Here is a 12,166-nt window from a genome sequence, read left to right as displayed (position 1 = left end):
CCAATTTATTGCTCTTCTCTTTCTCTACTTTATTCATATAAGTAATTTAGGGATATACAATTTTCCCTAAAAGCTGCTTTGTCTGCATACTATAAATTTTGATATGCCATCTCATTGTTATCATTTTCTTGGATGAAATAGTTATTTCTGTGATTTGCTATTTGATACATTCATTCTAAAAAATTGAGCTATTTAGTTTCCAATTAATTTTGGTTTTTCTTTTCATGGCCCTTTATTACATATAGTTTTTATTGCATAATGATATGAAAAGCATGCATTTATTATTTCTGCCTTCCTGAATTTGACTGTAAGGTTTTTATCCCTAGTACATGGCCAATTTTGGTATAGGTGCCATATACTGCAAAAAAAAGCATATCCTTTCTATCTCCATTCAGTTTTCTCTAAATGTGGTCATGAAAATTCAGACATGACTAAACAATAACAACAAATGGACCTTGTAAAAGCCTTCAGAACTCATACAACATTTCTGGAGAGCAATTTGAAATCATTCCCAAAGGGCAATAAAAATGTGCATACCCTTTGATCCAGCAATACCACTACTGGGTCTATACCCTGAAGAGATGATGTAAAAGGGTAAAAACATCACTTGTACAAAAATATTCATAGCAGCCCTGTTTGTGGTGGCAAAGAATTGGAAATCAAGTAAATGTCCTTCAGTTGGGGAATGGCTTAGCAAACTGTGGTATATGTATGTCATGGAACACTGTTGTTCTATTAGAAACCAGGAGGGATGGGAATTCAGGGAAGCCTGGAGGGATTTGCATGAACTGATGCTGAGTGAGATTGAGCAGAACCAGAAAAACACTGTACACCCTGACATGAGGGTGATGTTCAACATTGATGGACTTGCTCATTCCATCAGTGCAACAATCAGGGACAATTTTGGGCTGTCTGCAATGGAGAATACCATCTGTATCCAGATAAAGAGCCATGGAATTTGAACAAAGTTCAAGGACTATTCCCTTTAATTTAGAAAAAAAAAGCAGATTATCTTATTGTCTGATCTTGTTATCTCTTATACTTTTTGTTTCTTCCTTAAGTATGTGATTTCTCTCTCATCACACTCATTTTAGATCAATGTACAACATGGAAACAAAATAAAGACTGATAGATTGCTTTCCGTGGGGGGTGGGGAGGGAAGTAAGATTGGCACACAAATTTTAAAACTCAAATAAAATCTTTAATAAAAAAAGAAATGGGGTTATTTATGTATTTGATTTTCTCTTCTGATAATCTAAACAGTATCTTTTTATAAATATTTATCCATTTCACTTGTATTTTCAGATTGTTGACATAAAGTTGGGCAAAATAGCTCTGAATTATTACTTTAATTTCCTCCTCACTGATGGTGAGTTCAACCTTTTCATTTCTGATACTGGCAATTTGGTTTAATTCTTTTTCCTTTTTTTCCTTTCTTTTCAGTCAAATTAATTAAAGATTTATCTATTTTATTGTTTTTTTTCCCCCCATAAAACCAACTCTCAGCTTTCATGCTAAGCCCTTTTACAATTATCTCATTTGATACCAGCAACAACCCTGGGAAGAAGGTACTATTATTATCCTCACTTTACAGTTGAAGAAATAAGAGTTTAATTGACTTGCCCAAGGTAACATAGCTACTAAATGTCCGAACTGGATTTGAATTCAGGCCTTCCTGACTCCAAGCCCAGCTCTCTGTACACTCTATCACCAGCTGTCTCTAAAAATTGATAAAAACTGGGATTCATTGAAATTACCTGTAGGGAAATATTGAATGGCAGACAATGTTAGAAAAGTAGGCTACTAAGAAAATTAATACTTAGCTATATTTCAACATAACATAAAATTATAATAAAAAGACTTAAATGGAATATAGTTATTTGAGTAAAAGCTCTTCAAGTAATTAAAATCATTTCCTTATATTCAATGTTTTTTCCTAGGGAATTCAGCCTACCTATTGATCCCCTTAAATTATTTTAAGAATAATTCTTCAATGAGTTAATTATGAGATAAAGTAACCTTTTTTATCAAATGTATTTTTACCTGAAATGTCTGTAGTCTATTGCTGGCTTCCTGGGGTGGTATGTTTGGTACCATGGGTCCTTCCTATTAAAAATAATACAAAGAACATTCTTTGATTTCACATACTCTACAGAAGAAATGCTGTGAGATTAGGTGAAATATTTTGCAATGAATAAGGAATTAATTTAGTGATAAAAAAGGCATTGCTATAAATTTTCAGTGATCTATCCTCTAGAGAAGTGTCAACAATGGGGTGCTCAACTCTTTTAGGTAATGGGATTGCAAAATTCTTTTGAAATTTTTTAAAAGCTGAGTTTCTATGTAGCAATATGCTACTACATGTGTAAAAGGAGGTAGATATCTTTTCTATTTTCCTCTCTTGGCACTGGTATTGGGAGAAGAGGTTTACATAAAGATAAGAACTTCAGAATTTTTTATGAACTGATTATAAGGACTATTATTTCTACTAGATATAGCTTTAAGTTTTAGCCTATTATCACATTGGAGAAGAAAATGAATTTGAACTGTGAAGAAAGTATGGTCAATATGCCTGGTAGCTGCATGGGTGTGATTCTGTCTACAAAGGAGCAACATTTATATAGGAATTTTAAGGAAAGGAAGCAATTCTAGTCTTCATTATCTTATTAGCTAGCCTTTCTCATTCTGAAACTTCAAAATGATCACATGCAAAAGAAGAAACTGGCTAATTTTTCTTCAATTATTACAACTTCTTTGCTTCAATAACTTTTTTTCTAATACAGGTATCCATAGAGGAGAAGAAATTTTGTCCATCCCCTTAATTCTGCAGTATTCTCTATTTATCTCACATTAATGATAATACTCTTCCCAAAATAAAGCTATTTCATTATGAAATATTAAATTACCTGTTCATATTGTTCTGAAAAATAGGATACATCTTCACGAAACACTTCAACTGCTTTAAGTAGATCACTTTTAAATTTGGGCTGAACGTGAACTAGTTTATTTTGAACTGAGGACTAAAATGAAAATAGAAATTAATGGAAAAGGTATAATCTTTTAAGACTGTATAAAATAATAAGTTACAAATGAAGTCAAATCCATCATCATATTAGTGTCTAGGCACTTAATGCTTAAGCCTGAACTGAGCACTGAAAGAAAAAAACAAAGTTAATACAAGATCATTGTATTAATGAGAATAAATTGTTCACAATTCTTCATCATTCTATACTGATTTTATATGTACAATGTTCTTCTCATTCAGCTCACTTCACTTTGTTAACAGTTCATGCTTTTTTCTGAAATCATTCTGGTTGTCATTTCTTATGGCACAATAAACATTCTCATTGTAATCATATACTACAACTTGTTCATTCATTCCCCAATTAGTGACTATTCCAATTTTCCATTCTTTATCAACAAAAAAGCTGCTATAAATATTTTGTACATAATAGATCCTTTTCCTTTTTGTTTTTTATCTCTTTGGGTTATAGCCCTAGAAGTGGTACTGTTGAATCAAAAGGTATACATGCTTTTATAGTCCTTTGGGCATAGTTCCAGTTCTTCAAAACAGCTGGATCAGTCACCAATTCCAGCAACAACTCATTGTTGTTCGATGCTTCCACATTTCCTATAACATTTGTTATATTCCTTCTGTCATATAAGTCAATCTGATAGATATGGAATAGTACCTCAGAGCTGTTTTAACTTGTATTTCTCCAATCAGTAAAGAAGTGAAATGGTTCTGTTCTGTCTATGAACTCTTTTTGCCTTCTTGCCCTGAATTTATCTTTAAAATCCTGCCTCTTACCATCCTTAGCAATCTTAAAAATTCTGAAATCAATGAGCATTTTATCAGTCTTCTAACACTATCCTTCTAATTCAGTGCCACAAAATTCTAGTTCAATCAAAGGTTATGGACACCCTTCCAAAATTTATTTTAAGTGTATTTGACCTGTAGGATATAAACCTTTATAATGTTTTAATATACTTATTATTGAACAATGAGAAGCAAAAAGAGGTGTTATCTGTACTTATATCTAATGAGAAGCAAAAAAGGGGAGTTATCTGTACTTACTGCTTTGCTTTGCAATTTGTTAAATGAGTATCTTAGCGTATCAACTGCTTCAGACTCCTCTTTGGTTACCTGAACTTCAAAACTATTTAAAATGGTATAAGCTTCCTGGAACAAGAGGGAAAGTTTTCAATTATTTCTAAGACACATAAAAATATTTGAAAAGAAAAAGATTAGTCCTATGTTTATACCAGAGGAAGCCAAAAATGTATTACAGAAAATTCTAAGAAAATGTGCCTTTCTTGTCATGCTTCATTTATGAATAGTGTTATCGTAGAAATATATTCTCTGAGTTTGTGTGGTAGGTAACTGCTACCAAAATAAATCTACCACAACACAAAATTAGAGGGATTAAAAAATATTTGGTTTTTTTGTGTTTTTAATTAAAGATTTTATTTGAGTTTTTGAGTTTTACAATTTTTCCCCAATTTTACAAAAAAACAAAAAATATTTTTTATTATACTTAAGCATAGGTTCAAGAGGCAGAAAAATAATATTTAACAAAACTTAGGATTCTTTTCTAAAGAGGTTTCTCACAGACAAAATTATGTCAGTGACTAAGTATCCTTTTACATATTTCAATATCATACATTTTAAGGCTATAAGAGTTTTAAAAAGACAGACTCATAATACTACTCTGTCATAAAAGCTGAACAATTTTCATATCATCTGATATATCTCCTCAGGAGACAAAAATAGTTAAACATATACTATAGATAAACTAAGTCAGGTTATAGATTAAATTATATTTAGGGGTTTACAATAAGAGGTAATAATAACATTCCTATGATATTTGTGTCAGATGAATTCTCAAATTAAATGACTTTAGAAGCCTGGACTCCCTTTTTTTAACTTCTTTTTTGAGAAATTTGAATACTTAAGTAACTTTTCACATCCTACAGGACAGGTTTCAAATAACTCAATCTTTTAAGAAATGATTCTAATCTCCCCCCCAAAATAATGAAAAATCAAATAAATTAAAGATGAAAAATTATTATAATAGCGCCAATAGATAATGAGTAGGAAAAATATTCTCTCACCCCCCCCCCCTGAAGACATGAGATAGCTATTTAAGTCCTTGTTTATGGTCAAGAAACACAGAATGTAATTTAGGTAAGGGCAATTGACCACATCATAGTGGGAAGACTAACAACCAGACTACCATTGCTGCTTGGATCATTCCATAGCAAGGGCTGCTCATGAAGTGGAGCAGCCCCTTCCATCAAATATAAAGGTCAGGGCGGAGTTCCCTATCCAGTACTTATTCTTAACTTGTCTTTCTAGTCTTCACCAGGACATTATTTGAATTGTGGTTCTGGTGTAAGATGGTGCTAGTAAATTTGTAGCTTTCAAGAAAATAACTATTTTCAAAATATTATTTAAGTTTCTTACTTCAATAGGTCCTAATGTCATGTCCATTTGAATTTCATTCTCACTTATAATAGCCAAGGCTTCCATTGCAAATCTGACATCATCTAAGTCACGAATGGGTCTAGATAATTTTTTTAAGTATTCATTTATAAATGTTATCATATCAGTCATTTTCTTTTTGTATTCATCATTTAAATATCTACAAAGCAACATCTTCCATGCCTTGGCTTCAATTGACAAAGCTAATTTCATTGGTCCTAGTGAAGACAAAGGGATTAAAAAGATCTATTTAGTCCAATTATATAACCATCTAAAAATGAAATTGTAACTACTGTTTCCCTTACTTTATACATTTATATCTCTAAAATAAGATTTTTAGTAATCTCAATTATTAGAAAGGATAAAGCTATTACTTGGCAACAATATCAGGTGTAGGAGAAAAGGAAATTTTACTCTTTTAGGCCATGCAGTAATAGAGAATAAGTACAACAAAAATAAATTAAATTATATTATTAGTAGTAGCTTGAGAAAAAGTCAAACCCCAAATATACATTCCTATGGCACTATCAAAATAAATGATCAAAAAGCCTTTTTTTGGTCAAAAAATTATTGGATACTGTGATAGGAACAAATATGCCAATCCCTACCCCAATGCAGGTTGGGCTAATTTTTCCTTAAAAGGAATTGAGATTAAACAGCCACAAAGGAGCCAGAGAAGGTTCTGATGGTTGGTTGATGAATCCTAATGGATGTTGCTTTGCTCAGCTGAATCAAGTCTACATGTTCTCAACCCTTCTTTTTCAAGATCTTTCTCAGCTAAGGTTAATTTTTAGTTAACTGTTTTTGTTAACTATTGAAATGTATTAAACTAACAAAGAACTGGACTGAGTCATGTCTAGACCAGAACAACTGGTTTATTCAGTCTTACAGAATGAGAACAGAATGAGTTAATTGAAGTAGGTGATATGCAATACAGAGGAAGATGAGCCTAGATTATTGATTCTATTTGATGATTTTTTTTGTTCATCTTTGACTGTGACTCCTTTTGAAATTTTCTTGGCAAAGATTTTGGAGAGATTTATTATTTCCTCCTTTAGCTCATTTTACAGATGAGAAAAAGGAGGCAAACAGGGGTAATCATTTGCCAAGCATCTCACAGTTAGTCAGTGCCTAAAGCCAAATTTGAACTCAGTTCTTCCTACTTTTCAGGTCCAGGACTCTTATCCACTGAATTATCTAGTTTATCTGACTAGCATTTATAAACCTACTGATGCTTTTTGGTGTTGCAGCTAGAAATTTTGTGTGTGTTTTTTTTTTTTTGTGAGAATTCTCCTTGCTCACCTGCATTCCTGGAAGAATAGGAGCATAAATTGTCTTGCCATTTAGCAAGAATGTATGTTCTGTTTCCTTAAGAAATCAACTTTGAAAATAATCATTGTTAAAACTGTTTTAGGCCTTTAAACTTTATTGGGCCTTCTAGCTTAGTAATTTAAGACTCCTTTAAATTCCATTGGGGGATTTCTTTACAATATAATTTACCTTCAAATCAATCTGAAGAGACCGAATTTTGGGGGATGGAAAAAAGATTTTTTTTTACTGCTCATTGGAAAAGGACAGATTAATCAGAAGTATTTGTGCTCAATGTTTTTGTATATATGAAACTTGCTATTGTAAAGAGAGGCTGCAAGAATCATTCACGTGAGAGCTACTAAGGGATTGAGCTATAGTACTGTCAGTGATAATGGAAAAGAAGATCCAGATGTAAGAAATGTTGAGAAGATAAAAAACTAGAAAATTTGGCTTAGCTGTAGAAGATAAAGGGAAAAAGAAGACACAAAGGTGACATCAAGTTCAATGTGATAATGCTCATAGGAAAACAGGAAATTTTAAAAAAGTTTTTAAAGAAAGGCACTACATCTATATAGAGATATCAGGTAGATAGTTGAACATGCTGATTTAAAACTTAGAAGAGGAAGTTATAGCTAGACAAGTACATTTGAATTACCTGCATAAGATTGAGGATTGAAATCAAAGGAATGGATGATATTGTTGTGAAAGAATGATCAAAGGAATATTTATACTAAAGCAACCAAAAAAAGAGACACTAATCTTCAAAAAAGAAACATAAAAACTAGGGGAAGAGATATGGTTAAGAGAATCAAATTCTATAGAGTAATCAGCATAATTGGTGGTTGTTCTTCGTACTGAAATTAGACTGTACTAATCAGATCAGTACAAACTCAGAACGTTCTACTACAGATCAGGTACGAATAGTCCACACAAACATTTGGAATGGAGATGTCTCTAAATTTGTGGAGCTCCCATTTCTTTTGAGTGAATGTAGTTCTGTTTTGCTCATAGAGCACAGTGCCTTCTTTGAGGCAGGTAGGCCATAATGGGCAGTTCAGTGCCAGTGTCTCCCATATCTAACAATCTATTCCAAAATTCATCAGAAAATTCTTAAGACAGTTCTTTTATCATTTCTTAACTCTGCCTTGTGAGAATTCTCCATAAAATAGTCATTTAGGCAAATGTGCATTGGCCATTTGGCATTCAATCAATGGCCAATCCATCAGAATTCTCTGCATGCTTAACAGTTCAGCTCAGGAAAGAAGCTCAATACCAACCATATACAAGATACAGTCTGAAATTCATTTAGTCAAAAAGATGAATTGCATATTTGTTGTGTTTTTGTTTTTGTTTTTTTTAGATTTTTCAAGGCAATGGGGTTAAAGTGGCTTGTCCAAGGCCACATGGCTAGGTAATTATTAAGTGTCTGAGGTCAGATTTGAACCCAGGTATGCCTGACTCCAAGGCCAGTGCTCTATCCACTGTGCCACCTAGCCACTCTGTTGTAAGTTTTTAATTGCACATGCCTTCACTAGATTTCATGAGGTAAACCTATTTCAGACAAAAGAGAACTCAAGTGGTGCCTGATTAATTGTGAAAAGTGACATTTGAATAGAATCTTGAAATAAAAAGCAGATGTGTAATTCTGGAGGTCTTCAAAGGGTCAGTCTTCTAATTTTGTACATTTTTGTGGCCAATATTGAAAAAAGAATTAAAACCTGAGTAATTTTGTCTTTTTAATTGAATCCATCCATGAAACATGAACAACAAAAGTAAAAGAGAGTCATTTGGCCCCACAAATTACAGTCATGATGTGCTAGATGATCTGAGGCAGCTGAACAACCTCTTATTTTCAACTTTTGAATTTAGTATTTGATCATTTTCCTTTCTGGTTCTTTTTTGTGGAAAAAAACAAGATATTTTTTATTGTTCACGTGATAAGAGCAGAAACTCCTTGAATTTTGTTGCCTTTAGATTTACATTATTAGTCATCTTGAGCAATGTATGTGTCATTCATTGGCCTCTACTGTTTGGATTGATGATGGTCATTTTAGTTATATTTCCTTTCTTTTGAGAAAGTCATTGACCCTAGGTCCTTCTATTTATCCACCTCTCCCTTTCTACTTAACCCTTTGACCTCATCATTCAACTAAAACTGCTCTCTCCAAGTTTATGATTTCTTTCTTTATTTTTCAACTACATGCAAAGATATTCTTCAACAATCATTTTTTGTAATATTTTCACCTTCTTTCTTCTGACCTCCTTTCTCTCCCTGATAGAAAGCAATCTAATATAGATTATACATGTACAACTATGTTAAACATATATCCATATTAATCATGTTGTGAAAGATGAATCAAATCAAAAAGTGCGAAAATAAGTAATACATAAAACAAATTTAAAAAATTGAACAAAGCAAGCTTTGGTCTTCAGTCTCCAAGGTTCCTGCTTTGGACATGGACAGTATCTTCCATCACATGTTCTTTAGAATTATCTTTGATTACTGTACTTCTGAGAGCAAGTACATCATAGCTGATAAAATCATACAAAGCTGCTGTTAAGTATGCACACTTTTATTCTGGTTCTGCTCAGTTCACTCAGCATCAGTTCATTCAAGTCTTTCCAGCCTTTGTTCCTTTTTTGTAAATTTTATTTTATTTTTCCAATTACATGCAAAGGTAGTTTTTAACATTTATCCATTTACAAGTTTATAAGTTTTATAGTTTTCTACAACTCTCCCTTCTCTCTGCCCCCCCCCATTGGTGGCAAACAATTTGGTGAAAGTTGCACATGTACACTTGTGTTTAACATATTTCCATATTAATCATGTGGTAAAAGGAATTAGAACTAAAGGGGAAAACTATGAGAAAGGAAAAATCATTCCATTCACATTTACAGTTATGAGGACTAACTATATTCCTGTACAATATGGTTCCCCCATTTATACTTTTCTCTTTTTTTTATTATCCTTCCACATCAAGGTTTTGCTTCTGATTGCTGTCTTTTGATTAGCCCTTCTTTCTATCAACCCTTTTCTCTTTCCTTCTCCCTTTCCCCTTTAACTTTTCTTTTTTAACATTACCTTTACTTCTGCTTTTGTCCTTCCTTTTATCAATCCCTTCTTCCCCTTTCTTTCCCCTTCCCCTTCATTTACCTTTAGGATAGGGGAAAATTTTAAACCCAAATGGGAATGTATTTATGTAATTTCTTCTTTGGGCCATATCTATTGGAGGTAAAATTTACTTGGTGGTCACATACTCTCTTCTTTCTCTCTACTTTAAAAGGTCTTTGTGACTCTTCATGTGGTGTTATTTTTTTCCTCTAATGCCTCTTCTCCAAGTATAATCCTTTTTATCATATCTTGTTTTAAATACATTTTGAATCAACCTCTATCATGATATATTCCTTTTATCTGTCCTTATATATGTACAATTCTCAAGGGTTATTTGAATTGACTGATTTATAAACAGCAGTACCTCATGGTCACTTCATATCCACAGCCTCTGTCCAAGTACACTTTCCTCTTATAAATACAATTCTCAAGAGACATAAATATCATCAAATTATAATCAATACATACCACACCTTCTTCTAAAGAAATATAATCAGGGCAGCTAGGTGGTGCAGTGGATAGAGCACAAGTTCTGGAATCAGGAGGACCTGAGTTCAAATCCATCCTCAGACACTTAATTACCTAGCTGTATGACCTAGAGCAAGTCACTTAACTCGATTGCTTTGCAAAAAAAAACAAAAAAAATCAAAAGAAATATAATCCTCATGAACTTGTAAAGCAAAATCACTCAAGAGCTAAAAGTTTGATCACATATATATCCCACGCTCTAAGAGAACTATAGTTCTCTTAGAGTTAGAACTATAGTTATCTTAGAGTTAGCTAATATTTTCCTTCCCTTCCATTTACCTTTTTATGCATCTCTTGAGTCTTGTATTTGAATATCAAGTTTTCTGTTCAGTTCTGATCCTTCTATTAGGAAAGTTTAAAAATTCTTTGTTTCCTTGAAATGTAATCTTTTCCCCTGAAAGAATAGGCTGAATTTTGCAGGGTAACTGACTCTTGGTTGAAATCCAAGGTCCTTTGCCCTCCAGAAAATCTTATTCCAGGACCTCTGATTCTTTAATGTTAAAGTTGACAAGTCCTGCATAACCCTAACTGTGGTTCCCTGATATTAAAATTCCTTCTTTTTGGCTTACTGTATTTCCTCCTTTTACTTAAAATTCTGAAACCGGGCTATAATATTCCTTGGAGTTTTTATTTTTTGGGGGGTGTCTCTTTCTGGGGATGATCAATGAATTCTTTCAAGGACTATTTTATCTTCTCATTCTAGGGTATTAGGACAGTTTTCCATGATTATTTCTTGCTTGATACTATCCAGGCTCTTTTTCTTATCAAAGCTTTCTGGTAAACTGATAATTCATAAATCTTCTTTCATATATCTATTTTCCTGGCTGATCATTTTCCCCAAGAAGTATTTTACATTTTCTTTTATTTTTTTCAGCTATTTGGTTTTGTCTGATGGAATCTTGGTGTCTCAGAAAGTCATTAATTTCAATTTTTCAAATTCTAGTTTTTAAGATTTTATTTTCTTCATTTAGCATTTAATTTCCCTTTTCAATTGGTTAATTTTATTTTCCAGTTGATTAATTTTACATAAAAATTTTTTTTCAGTTAATTTTTCATAATTCTCCTGCATGACTCTTGTTCTTTCCCCCCTTTTTTCTTCTTCTCTTCTCTGGTTTTTAAAATCCTTTTGGAGCTATTCCAAAAGGTCTTTTTGGAATTGAGATCAGTTCATCAACCCTTTAGAGGTTTCACATGTAGGATTTTGTCACTGCTTTCCTCTTCTAGGATGATGTTTTTATCACAGCATCTGAATCATAACTGTCAATGGTTAGTGTTTTGTTTTCTTTGTTTTTTTGGTTGGTTGGTTTGTTTTTCTGATCATATTCTCAGTTGGATTCTGTTCTTATGGTTTATAGTTCCAAGAATTTTTTGCTGGGGACTGTACTTCGGATCTATGACTTTGAGTGTTTCCAGTGTTCTCTGTTTGCTGTGTTATGGTAGCACAACACAACACCTCAAGGTTCAGAACTTTGCTTTCCAATCTGAAGTTGGGACCCTAATTGCTGGCAGAGATGTGTCAAAACCTTAGTTATACTATGGCTAAAAGCCTCTGACTGGTTTCCCAGTTCTGCTGCCTACACTGTGCTATACTCCCCTTTTACACATGTGACAGATATTTTCCTGAAGTTCCTCTAAGATATCCCACTGTACAGCTCTTTTCACTGTGTTTTTTTTTTTTGGTGGACTTCATCACTTTAGGATCTATCTAGAGGTTTCATTCCAAGTTGATT

The 12,166-nt window shown here is 32.8% G+C and overlaps 1 protein-coding gene across 1 annotated transcript in view; it reads right to left on the bottom strand.

Moving 5' to 3' along the window:
* LOC141489202 (dynein axonemal heavy chain 8-like) overlaps window positions 1-12,166 on the bottom strand; it is a 395,310-nt gene that overhangs the window by 207,931 nt on the left and 175,213 nt on the right. Inside the window, 4 exon segments of the mRNA XM_074189981.1 lie at window positions 2,044-2,106; window positions 2,907-3,020; window positions 4,079-4,183; window positions 5,468-5,703. Of these exon segments, the coding sequence (XP_074046082.1) occupies window positions 2,044-2,106; window positions 2,907-3,020; window positions 4,079-4,183; window positions 5,468-5,703 (518 nt within the window).

This window comes from Macrotis lagotis, chromosome 5 (genome assembly GCF_037893015.1).
Source record: "Macrotis lagotis isolate mMagLag1 chromosome 5, bilby.v1.9.chrom.fasta, whole genome shotgun sequence".
In the NCBI taxonomy this organism is placed as follows: domain Eukaryota; kingdom Metazoa; phylum Chordata; class Mammalia; order Peramelemorphia; family Peramelidae; genus Macrotis; species Macrotis lagotis.
This window is presented reverse-complemented; position numbering and strand designations above follow the sequence as displayed.